Here is a 12,526-nt window from a genome sequence, read left to right as displayed (position 1 = left end):
TCAACCATTATGAAATTGGATTAACATTCATCACATAGTTTATTTTGTATTATCATGATTTCCATTAAAATTCCGCTCCTCTTCGTGGCTGAAAAGTTAAGTAAATCTCCTTGAAAATGTATTCCTTTCCACTCCCTCCCAATCCAAACCCAGGAGGAATCGCCCATGATGTGGAAAACATGCTGAGAATTTACATATGAAAAATGAATATGATTTTCCCCTGTGGCGGCGTGTCGAAAATTGCAAATAAGGCATGACGCAGGATCATGAAAGAAGTGGTGGAATATCTCAAGGAAATCCCATCGTTTGTTGAAGCTCGCTTTTTGTTGTTCCACACAACACACAAAATGAAAATCCCTTCCACACTGGAAAAGGAATCAATTTATATGTCGAATCTTTTCTGATGGATTCGCACACAGTGTGAAAAGGCACCCCGAAAACGCACCCTTTCAATATACAGGGAGACAGAGAGAGAGAAAGCTCCCTGTCTTATGTGTAGAATGAGGAAAATCACCCGGTTTTCCACTGGATGGTAAAATGTATTACAGGCTGCGCTACATTATCTCCGTAAATATTTTCATTGCGTTTTAACTTACGGCATCCAAATATTATTATGCGTGTGGAAAATATTGTGTACATTTGCATTAAATTTAACCCACTTTTTTCCCTCCGAACTTTTTCCAACGTCAATGCGAAAAGTATATGGCAAATTGCGAGGTATTTTCGCTCTGGATTTTTAAAACCGATTTATTTATTTGCAATTATTCCCCTGATTTACTCATGATCATTTTTCACATATATATTTTTCTCCCCCGCATAAAGAGACAAAGGGGGAAGGGGAGAGTGGGTGTATTTATTTATGTTATGAATGAATGTAAAATCTCACTGAATATCAATTTTGAGATATTACTTCCGTTGCTGAGATTGGCTTTAATTCCTTCCTTTGAATCACACATTGATAAAGGCGATGTTAATTAAGTTCACCCCTAAAAAGTCCAGCAAACTAAACTACTGATATATAATGTGATGAGAGAGGAAAAATATATTTTCTCCGCATGAATTTTCCAACAATGCGACGCCTTTCCATTTCCCGTCCAGCCAAACACCAAATGGCACTTCCTCTGCGTCTCCTTCCTTGGGATTCCCTCCTCGACATCTCAGCGATGGCTTTCAAGGCACTTTGGATGTCTCGCCCATCTCCCACAATCAACCCAGAGAGAAGGCTGAATTGGTGTGGTGGAATATCTTGTGAGTGAGGCAGAAGCGCAGATGTCGAAATTCCCACTGAATAATATTGGGATGTGGTGGAAAATAGCTTAAGATATGCGCCATCCCGAGGAGTCTTCTCCACGAGTCCCTGGTGGCCGGGGTGATGAAATTCACCTTAATGTATTGCATTTAGTTAAAATTAAATGCTCCCCGAGGCAAATTATATTAATACAATTCCAACAAATTCACATGAATCTCCAACTTGATCTGCTCTCCTCACCCAAAATTACCATGGGCGCGATAAACGTGGCTCAGTGGGAGGCCACCCGCATAATGACGGAGAGCGAGAGGAATCCGCTGGGTGGCTTCTGCCACGCAGTCTGCGATGGGGCACCACTATCTCTGTGTGCACGAGGACGAAAATAGGCGCTCATATTGATTTTATGCACGTTTATATGTAAATATTGCAATTTATTGTCTCCCCTCCTCTTCACTCTCATGAGATGTCGTAAATTTACCGGGTTTACACGGAGAGAATTTATACGTTAAGAGGCCATTCATTGCCTCAACTGAGCGTTGTAACATTTCTGTGCCGAATTGACACATAAGAATCCCAAGCGGGAGATAATGTGCTCTTAATCGATCGTTTCGACAAACCATCGCAAATTATACTAAATATCTTAAGGTTCCATGCGATATTTCTGTAATAATCCAATTAAAACCGATTCTTTGAGTGTCTTTCTTGACCATAACCTCAAAAAATCACTTAGAGATCTCAAAAGACTCCAAATGGAAGCTTTTTAGATGAGAAAATAAAAATTAAACTCTAAATTGCTGATTCAGAGTCAAAATCGCACAGAAAGTGATAGGTTTTAGAGGTTATGTTTGATTTCAACTTAATTTTCAGTGTTTTTTGGTATCAAAAACTCAGAATAGCAATGTTTATCGCATGAAAATACTTATTTATGCAATTAATTAGCAATCTTGGCGACTTTAGCATAAGAATTAATGTGCTAGAATGCGAAATATTTACTAAATCCTTCCGTGATTTGTTACATAACCTAGAAAAGTATTGTTTCTGCGCACAATTCAAAAGAAATCCAAAGCATCGGGATAATTTGGCAGTAAACTAATCATGTAGGAAAGTTTTTGAACACTTCCTCTTCTTAAGTACTTCTGCTGAGCTGTACACCATTTCTGACTATTTTATCTCCCCCTTGAAGAATCCTCTAGTGCACCAATTGAACTGAAGCAAGAAAAATTTTCACATTTCTTCCAGAGAGTGAGAAACTTGTACAGTAATGATTTAATCTCTGAAAGTGCGCAGCTTGAGAAATAAATCACTTCTCACTGCTCGTGAAAATGACATTCTCGTAAAGTTTTTCAAAATCACCTCTCGAAGTGCCGGGAAATCTTGTGAGTCGCGAGAGAGTATCTCAATCTTCGGCATGACGCGCCCAGTTAATTGTGGAAGGCATTTTGTGTAAATTTTGCCGAATGCATAATGCGAAAGAAGCGCGTCTTGTAAACAGCATTTAGGACTTTTTCCTCCACACTTTCCCGACACTGTTTCCAACCACTTTCCCCATTCTTCCATACCCAGAAGTATAATTATTTGCACAAGGTAAATGCACTTTATTCAATGGGATTGAGTGTGAGTGAGATGCTGAGATAATTTTGGGGTGTGTAAACAATTCTGGTACAATTCTGCGATGAGGAAATTTATGGGGATATTGTCATAAAGATTGCGTGTGCAACATTTTGCCTCAATCTGTCCGTGATTTCGCAAGATTTGAGGAAATCCCAGGAAAATCGCGACTTTGATTTATGCGTGGAGTGTCTCGTGGTCTTGCTTTTCAGATCAAAGATGACTGAATGCCAGACGAATTTGCCTGACTATATTGCCAATAAATCCCCCCACAATGGGGCTCTCGTGTGATGAAGAGGGAAAAAGAGCGCGTCCAGTTGAGTTATTACTTTGATCCATCATCGGGAAAATATTCTAATATACCGGCTGTGTCGGAGTTTCCAAAGAAAGGAGCCGTAGAATAAATAAACCTCTCTGAATATGTCTTCAAGGTAAATAACTTTTATATATCCGCCACTTGATACATTTCAGAGATTGGGTTGAGACAAGGGGGAAATATTATGGTCAGAAGTGGTGTACAGCGAAGCAGAAGTATTTGGAAGTGGAAATGCTTGAATATTTTCAATATAGTGCATTCAAAAGTCACTTTCAACAGGAGTTAACAAAATAATATTGATGAAAAAGAATCTTTTTACATTTTTCTAGGTTATGTTGTGAATTTAAGACAAATTTTGTCACTAAATAACCTTCAAAATCATTCATTCTTGCGCCTTAACTGGTACAATTTGCATTTACTGGTGAGATAATAGTGAAATCTCATGAAGATCTCAAGCTTTCGATTTAAAACTGTGATAAAATTGATCATAACCTCTAAAATACTGTTTCAGGATAAAAAATTGTCTATTTCAAGAGCTGTTTTATTGATTTTCTATTGAATAATAACAAATTTCAGCTCATTGTCGATTTGTTTTGCCTTAAAAACGTTTCGAATAAGTTTCATTCAAGAATTCTTTCGATATCTCAAGGTAATTTCTAGGTTATGTTTCAAAATACATGCAAAAGAGCGATTGAAGATGAGACAAAGACTTCTAAATTTGAGGTTATGATGCTTTAGGCAAATGGCAAAATCTGTAAAGTTCCAAAAAAAAAGGTCTGAAAGTGGTGTACAAATTTCAGCTGTAATGTCCCCCTTGGGTTGAGATGCATTGCAAAGGAAAAGAGGAAAAACGCCAGGGCGAAGAGGTGTGTGGCTCTGCAGTGTGCTCGAGCGGACGATAAATAAAATCGGGAGTCAAATCAATGATGTAATTGGAAATGGAAGAATCTCTTTGCCATCTGACATGATGATGATGAGGCAATTAAAGTTTTATTTATACTCCTTCGCATATGCAGTGAGAGAAATTCGTTTCATGCGCGCACTTTTTCCGGCGGAAAACAAATCGACGCGCGGAACTTCAAAACGACGACGATCATATCGTAAAAAAATCACACTGGAAAATCAATCACGCACCGTCCGGCGGCCGGATAAATCAATTTCAGGGGGTGGGAAATTCGAGGGAATTTCCTTCACATAAAATATTTCCATCACACGCCGTTAATTGCGGAGGAAATCTCCGTGGATGAAATCCGGCTCAGCGGAATGATTAACACAATCACAATCTTGTCTCTCTAATATCATTCGATTTTTTTCTTATTTTATTTAATACTTTACATAAATTTTACAGTATTTCACTTACTTATGAAATTCTTACGTGCTAAAATCTTCTCTGCAATGTTGGTTTTATATTTTGTTGTATTTTCTCTCTTTTTTTTCACTGTCAATTACAAGCTACTAAAGCCAGAAATCAGAGTGAAATGATAATAGACGATTTCCGCTGAACAAGTGACTCGCGTCGTCAAAGGATCCTCAATAGTATTTACACCAAATAAAATCTCTCTTAAATATCCCTACGGCTAGAGTGAGTGTAACTTTTTCTTATCATGAGAGAAAGAGGAATGAATTTCTCGCTAAATCTATTCATAAATTCTGACATAAGACTCTATTCGAGATAGTTTGCATGATTTTTTAGTTACTTCATTTAGTCACAAAATGAAAATCAGTCAATTTTCTTGCTCATCTCTTGAGATTACAAATTGCATTCTCGTTTATTTTTTTTTAAACTCTCCACCTTTTTTGGATGACAACATGAGAATTTAAATTAGTATTGCAAAATTCTAATTTATCATATCTTCTTTATACTGTTTGCTTCCTTTAGAAAATTCTTTTGCTGAAAGGAATTTTTCTATAAGTGAGAGAAGAAAGAAAAATCACACATTTTTTCGACTCCACAGAATTGCTTCTTTTTTTTCTTCATGAACATCTTTTTCCTTTATACAAGTGACACACTTCTTTCAATCATCTCCTCGATGGAATTGGAATAGTTCCATCGTGGATCAGAGGAATCCTCCTGAGCAGACACAATTTTCTCTCTCTCTCTCTCGGTTTTTTTTCCTAAGGAGTTTTGCGACGTGAAACATTTGGCGATAAATTGAAATTTAAATTACAACTTCTTTCCTCCTTGACAGATTTGTGAAGCTTTTTTTGTGCAAAGTTTAGGTTTTTTTTTTCTTCAAATTAAATACAGACTTTTTGTGGTTTTTCACAAGACAATCAGTGTTCAAATCCTTAATCGTTTCGTCATTTTCTATAGACTTTTTCTCCTAAGAATGATTATAATTTTCCTGTGTGTGTAAATATTTGAAATTTCAACCTAAAAGCTTGTTCTAATTTGTTCTTAAAATATGTGGAGCAATTCTCAGTCACACAAAAAATGTAAAAAAGGTGTTATATTGGGTTTAACACACGCTTTTGCTATTCTGAGTTAAAATGGCTCAAAATGGCGATTGAATCAAAATATTCACCACTTGTGTTATTTAGTATTCTGGCCAACATGTGTTAAACCATTTTGTATCGCCTGAAAATGTAATCATAACACTGTAGAATGTGTAAAGAGCAAATGAGTGACAGATCGGAATCTGCAAATATCTTGCAAAGATGGATTAATCTGCAATTGTGGCTTTAATTTTCAAGCATGAACATAAATTAAGTTTACAGTAAATTCTTTTTATCATGGATTTCCTGATTATGAATTTGAATATTTAAAATTTTGACAAATTTCACTATTTTTCCTCTCTTACACATTGTGGTGGCGCTTAAAACTCTAAAACATTGTTTTAGCGAGAATAAGAAACGCTGTTTTTGCTTACACATTTCGAATGTTAAACTTTTACATGTTTGAAGTTTAACATGTCTGTGTGTGACTGAAAATTGCTCCAATGATCTAGATTTAATCGTCTCTCCGGTTTTCACGGAAAACCATAATTTCGCAAAGCGACTCAAGAGTCTGAATGTAGTGAAAACTCGCTTACTTGCTCAGGAGGCTTCCGCCGATCGAGGCTTTTACACTCCGTACTTCACGCAGTCCTGGTAGTAGCCCACGTGGGGTCGGTAGTGGCCTAGGTTGGTGGGCAAGTGGGCCGTGGCCGCGCCGGCGAGCACCGGCGGGCTGCCGGACGCCAGGCTGCCGCCGCCGGGACTCCCGGAGTCCATCTGGCAGTGCTGGCTGTGCTCGAAGACGACCATGTCGCGGAAGCCGGCGGGCGGTGCCGACGACACGATGGCCACGGACGGCGCCGAGGCGCCGCCGGTGCCGTTGGCGTTCGCGTCCGGCGGCGTGTCAGGCGTGTACCAGCCGCCGTGCGGATGGTGGTTGGTGTGGTGGTGGCGCATCTGCGAGCCGGCGAGGTTGTCCTCGTTGAAGTGGTACGCGGCGGAGTAGGCGGAATGGTGGAGTCGCGGGTTGTAGACGTTCATGAGGGAGTCCACGGAGAAGCCGTGCTCCGTCCCGGCGCTCAGGTGGTTCATCTGCGAGGCCAGCGTGTCGTGGCAGGCATTGAGGATGGAGGCGCCCGTGAGGCCCTCCTTGGTCATGCACTGCGTCGCGAGATCGAGGCCGGGCTCCTTCTTGAACTGCTGGTGCTTCCCACCGTCCAGCATGGCATTGGTCACCAGCTTGATGGGCTTGATGTCCGTCATCTTGTCCTCCAGCGCCAAATTCTGCCTCTTCAGGCTCTCCTCCTTCTCCCGCAGCGCGTCCTTCTTCTTGAATCTCCGTCGCCGTCGCAAGAACGATCCATTGTCGAACATATTGTACGAGTCCGGATCCAGAGTCCAGTAGCTGCCCTTGCCCGGCTTCTTGTCATCCCTCGCGACCTTCACGAAGCACTGGAAGGATGATAGTTTGTTTTAGGCCCCAATTAGTCCTCTAATCTGTATTCTCTGGGGTTCTAGGCTAAAATTCCTCTGCAGACAATACTTTTGAAATGCTCTAAAAAAGAAACTTACCTCGTTGAGTGAGAGATTGTGGCGGATGGAGTTCTGCCAGCCCTGCTTGTTGTCCCTGTAGTAGGGAAATCTGTCCATGATGTACTGATAAATCCCATTGAGGGTGATCTTCTTCTCCGGCGCATTCTGGATGGCCATGGCGATGAGGGCGATGTACGAATACGGCGGCTTCACCATCTCCTTGTTCTGATGATGGGGACTCGTGAGGGCATAATTGCTGGGATAGCTGTAGCGCGAGAACTGATCGTATGCATAGTGCGGAGCCGGACCCATTGTGGCCCCGGCGGCGCCCGGATAGCCCGGCTGGGCGTGAGCGTAGTGGCGCGAGAAAGTGTTCTGATCCGTGAAGATTGTGTGCATTGTGTGGCTGGGTTACAATTTCCGCGGGCACATGCCACAGGTTCACGCACTCTCCGGGTCAATCACACCCCAACACTGACTCACGCTGAGGAATTGCACAGTGTCACGGAGAGATAAACAAGAGATCAATTTTGCCTGCACTTTGCTTGGCATCACTCAACACATTCAGCACATGGTCATTGTCCTGGCATTTCCGCAGGACTTAATCTCTGGAGTCACAGAGAGTTCACACAACAGTAGAAATAATAGTAAATATCCCGCGTATCCTTTATCACGGCGGTTCACACGGATCACATAAAAGTCCTGGCAGAGATTTGAGGAGAGACTCTCCACGGTGGTGGAACAGTGCGTGAGCTGAAATGCGTCCTCAGTTCTTCACACTTGCACACAAACTGTCGATCGCACCGGAATTGTGGGAATCTCCAACACTGCGCCAGCCAAACACTGCCACACAGCGGGCTGCTAATCTCCTCAATGAAAGCCTTCTCTCTCTCCTCTCTCTCGCCCTCGCCCCTGAAGACATCAATGGGAAGAGCCGAGGTGGCTCACAGACAACACACGCGCGCACATGGCGGGCCTCCTATTCGGCGCGACTTTGCCTACCCCTTCGCGCCAGAGCAGGATAACAACCGTGTCTCCAACGCGGTGGGTGGATATCCTTCAGATGCCGAGGGGTAGCGCCGTGTTTTTCAATTCAATATTTTCATTTTTAATTACAATATTTATTGTCATGGCGTCGTGCAACAATATTATTCTATTTACATTATTATTAGGCTGCAAGATGAGCTGAAAAAAGACACTCAATTGACTCAGAAGATACACGCGCGCATTCTTCTTTTCCATCACGAAATCATTGCCATTTGGAGAAGAAAGTCAAAGGCAAAAAGTCACTGTGAGAGGTGATGAGAGAGTTCTGTTTAAAATTGCCAGAGTTGAGAGTGGGAAAATCCCATAATTTTCCAGGATTATCCACCTCCTGCTGTCAACAAAGCATTATCGCCGTCCTAATTGCACCGAAACTTCATGAATCGATGCCCAAAAGGCCCGAATTAACGGAAATGACAGGCAGAAAGAAGTCATTTGACTGCAGGATTTAAGATTTAGACGATTATCCATGATAGTTTTTCCTGATAATTCCTCAAGATTCCTCATTTTCATCTGCACAAATACCCTGAAATTTCTTTAAGAAACCCAACACAACTATCTGCCTCGCTCACATCAGTCTCTACCAACACACTTTCATTGATACGCCATGAGAGAAACGCCCAAATCCCCGGATGGGCTTTGCCGGCACAGAGCAACGCCCCCCAAAATGGGTTTCTATCTCTAAAATTCCACAACCCACTTGCAGCGCGACGTTGCCGACATAAGGGTGTGTGCTTAAATGGGGTGGCGAGGACAATGGAGTGGATTTAGAACACATAATGTACTCTGTTATGGCCTGAAACAGGCAAATTCAATTTTCCCAACGCACACACACACTCACTCTTATTCGTTCTAAGTGGATTAGTGAGGGGAAAAGTTCACCCTTCCCGCGGTAAGTCAGTCATGAGATCGCTTGGAAAAACCGCGCTTTGTTTTTCCAAGACACATGGCGGCGTTTAGTGGCGAAGGGTGCGAGGGAGACAACTTCGTGGGGGTTTTCACGACATTCCTGCCCAGAGTGAATGCAGGAAAAATTCACAGCATTTCACCCCTTGTTTTATTTTGGGATCACAACTTCACAACTGCGGGGAATATTGTGAAGAAATCTCAAAAGTTAATTGGGCGAATCGAAAAGACCAATATTTACGGTTTAGAAGAGGAGTGTGGCCTTAAAGCCGGACGAGGGATTCAGGATTGTCAAGGAAGGATTGAGAAAATCAAATATTGACGACATTTTCACCATAAATTTAATAGATTTGCTTAAGTTCCAATTCAAGAAACTCGTAACAAAAGACATTCAATAATTAAGGTGTCGTTGCAACATTATATTCATAACATTTTAAATGAGCTGTCAAGAATATGATTTTGTAAGAAAGTCTTGGAAGATTACGACCTGAAAACGTTTCAAACATTGACATCTGAAGCAAATTCGTGTATTTTGTCGTTTGAAGACAAGAAAAGCTGAAAAATTCATGGGAAAATCGAGGAAATAGATAGAAATTATGTCTTTAGATTGATTAGTAAGGATTTATTGGATTTTTTTGGCCATTTTTACACACTTAAATGCACCAGATTGAGTTTTTATTGATTTCTGGACATTCTATGACATTTTCCAGAGAAATTTATTGATTTCTCAAAACATTTACAGATACAAAAAACTGAATGAATTTTTGACAGTTGAAATTCGTGTCAAATAAACTTGGCCGCCAATACAAGATGTGAAAACGTAAAGTTGCAACACAAAATTTGTAGTTTTAATGGATTGAAATACAAGATCTGTAATGTTGCAACGACCAATAAGGTAAATATCGAATATTTGCCATTATTTTGCTAAATAATCTCCTAAATATTCCTTCCCAAAAGTGAATAAGAAATTCACCTTTAATGACTTAAAACAATCTTATAAACCACAAAGATAATGTCAAATTGTACAAGAGACAACTGAAGAGATTGAATGCGAAGGGAATCTTACGAACTTCTTCGAATTATATTGAAGGTTTCTGGAACAATAAAAGACTCGCTGCCGAAGATGTCTTCAAAGAAACATCCCAATAAATACTGAGGGCAATTGGGGCAATCAATAAAAGCCTCCGTGTGTGGCTCTGTTTTTCGGCAGTGGTCCAGGGACCAAAAATCCCAGACGAGATGAAAGGAAATCCACTGAGATTTTACGACTCTCCATGATGACTCTATTTCCCCTCTTTTGTCGGGCCTCGAGTTAGCCGGAAAAAGAGCACAACTCACATTAATGCGAGTCAGAGTGTTTTTCTCCTCCAAAACGCAATTGCACACAGTTTTGAGGATTGCAAGACGATGTTTATCCGCAAGAAACAATCCCTTGTATCCTTTTTTCCCACTTCCTCCACCGGTTTTTCGGCCTTCCGAAAGGAGATCCCAAATTATATTTATTTATTGTTTTGCCTTCCCTCATGCCAAATGTTTTCCCAAACACATTCACTCACTGCTTTTTTGCCTCATCGCTGTGCCTTCTAATAATGTAAGTTAGAAAAATATTTTCAAATCGCCTGCAATATAAATATTATTTATTGTGTAAAAAAATAAATATCAAATACTTCAATGTCATTAAATGGACCGTCGGATGGCATCTTTTTTAAATTCCTTTCGCTGACCGGAGACAATCTGTGCGTGTGTGGGCAAAAAAGGGGAGGAAGAAGAAGTGAAGTCTGGAACACACAAGAAGAACAGCGTTTGAGAAACCCTTTGAGATGATAACAATTAATTGATCTCCTCAAATTTGCCAAAGCCCTTTTCTCAGCCACCACAAAACGCTGCGACGGCCGAAGAATGGCGAGGTGTCGCAGGAGATCCCATTAGGATTTGTGTCACCGCACAGGAGGAAAAAAGGAGACGGTGGGAAAAAGAGTCATCGTCGCGCGTGGAGAGGGATATTGGGAAGGTGGAATCACTTCCCTGGAGGATGTGAAAACAGTGACAGGAGGGCAAATTGAATGAAAACAGAGATTTCTCCTCAGCCGCCAGCAAACAATTTAGCAATTTATGCATAAATCCCCACAACCTTGGGAGTGATTGTGCATGAAGAAGATGAGGCTGAGGTGGAATTTGTCACGTTCCTCCTTTGGTACTCCATCAAAAATGTCTCTCGTCTTTCACACCTCGTCATGATCACTTCAATCTGTTGACCACAACACCCAACAACAGGTAGCTCTGCCCATTTTTTGCCCACCAATGCCTTCCACATCTCTCGAGAGGCTGCCAAATGTTAATCACAGTTCGATTTTTGGCTCAGCACAAGGGGAGGATAATGTGCCTTAAATCTGTACACCACTTCCTGACACTTTCAAGGCTTTAGAGTGTGTCTGAAACACTTGTTCTTGAATTATACTCATTTTCTTACGTTCTAATCTGATACTTCTATAAATATTCATTTAAATAGCGCTTGTTTTGGGCATTTTTTCGACCATAACCTCAAAATATTACCAAAAGATCTTCAAAAACTCTGTTTGGAAGCCTTTTATATCACAAAATCATGCATTACGATTTGCTAATGAACTCAAAATTGTTGATTTGAAGTCAAAATCGTACATATTCCAAGTCCAAATCAGCATTTTTGAGGTTATGATCAATCTTTGTACGATTTTCTGTGCTTTTTCATATCAAAGATTCAGAATATCACTATTTTTTCCATTAAATGCCTTATTCAGTTGCTAACTAGCAATCTCTCTGACTTTAGCGCGAGAATTGATGCGTTAAACTGCGAATTTTTCAAGACATTTATCCTTGATTCGTTACATAACCTAGAAAAGGATTATTGTGATTGTTTCCAGCGCAAAAACAAAAAGAAATCCATAGAATCGGGACAATTTGTCAAGAAAAGATGCACACAGAGAAGGAATATTGCATATTATATTGATTATTTATTATTTCCGCTGAGCTGTACACCACTTCTGACCATATTATCTACCCCTTGGCTCAGCATTGCAGTTATGCCTCAAATCTCTGTACTTGCTGGTCAACTAACTCTAATTTTTCTGAAGAAATTATTAAGAAAATATTGCTGAAATTTCCCCCAATTGAGCTGGAGAAAAAGAGAATCATTAGACTGTGATTTTTCACAGTTGGGAGCCTCCTTAGTCTGTCTCTTCTGCCTCTGCAATCGTCAAATGCAACAGGGAGGATTGTAAAGTTAAGCCAGAGATTTGTGTCTGGCCAGACCGACCAGAAAGAGACGACCAGCGAAGGGGAAAAAAAAGGTCGCAAGAGAGTCTCTCCGGCCATTCACAATTCGGGAAAAGCAAACAAATGTGTGGACCATTGAATGGACTGGAGCCCACGATTGAAATTACGCTGAGGATCGAATG

General features: G+C 40.9%; 1 protein-coding gene across 1 annotated transcript; it reads right to left on the bottom strand.

The window, feature by feature from the left end:
• Nucleotides 1–6,069: 6,069 nt before the first annotated feature.
• Nucleotides 6,070–7,887, bottom strand: LOC132260022 (fork head domain-containing protein crocodile). The gene is made up of 2 exons (XM_059757923.1): nt 7,182–7,887; nt 6,070–7,061 (listed from the first exon to the last, which is right to left on the bottom strand). The coding sequence occupies exons 1-2, from the start codon at nt 7,539–7,541 to the stop codon at nt 6,237–6,239; spliced, it is 1,185 nt and encodes a 394-aa protein (XP_059613906.1). The 5' UTR covers nt 7,542–7,887; the 3' UTR covers nt 6,070–6,236.
• Between the last annotated feature and the right edge of the window lie 4,639 nt (nt 7,888–12,526).

The sequence above is a fragment of the Phlebotomus argentipes genome, unplaced genomic scaffold (assembly GCF_947086385.1).
Source record: "Phlebotomus argentipes unplaced genomic scaffold, Phlebotomus argentipes genome assembly scaffold_18, whole genome shotgun sequence".
NCBI classification, from domain to species: domain Eukaryota; kingdom Metazoa; phylum Arthropoda; class Insecta; order Diptera; family Psychodidae; genus Phlebotomus; species Phlebotomus argentipes.
The sequence above is the reverse complement of the archived record's forward strand: the minus strand, read 5'-3'. Positions and strand labels throughout refer to the sequence as shown.

What these genes read in the sequence shown, in the direction of transcription:
- LOC132260022 (XM_059757923.1), bottom strand. Translation starts at nt 7,541, where the DNA reads ATGCACACAATCTTCACGGATCAGAACACTTTCTCGCGCCACTACGCT. An exon ending in ACAATCTCTCACTCAACGAG is followed by an intron (nt 7,062 to 7,181) that starts GTAAGTTTCTTT and finishes TCATCCTTCCAG; the next exon opens with TGCTTCGTGAAGGTCGCGAG.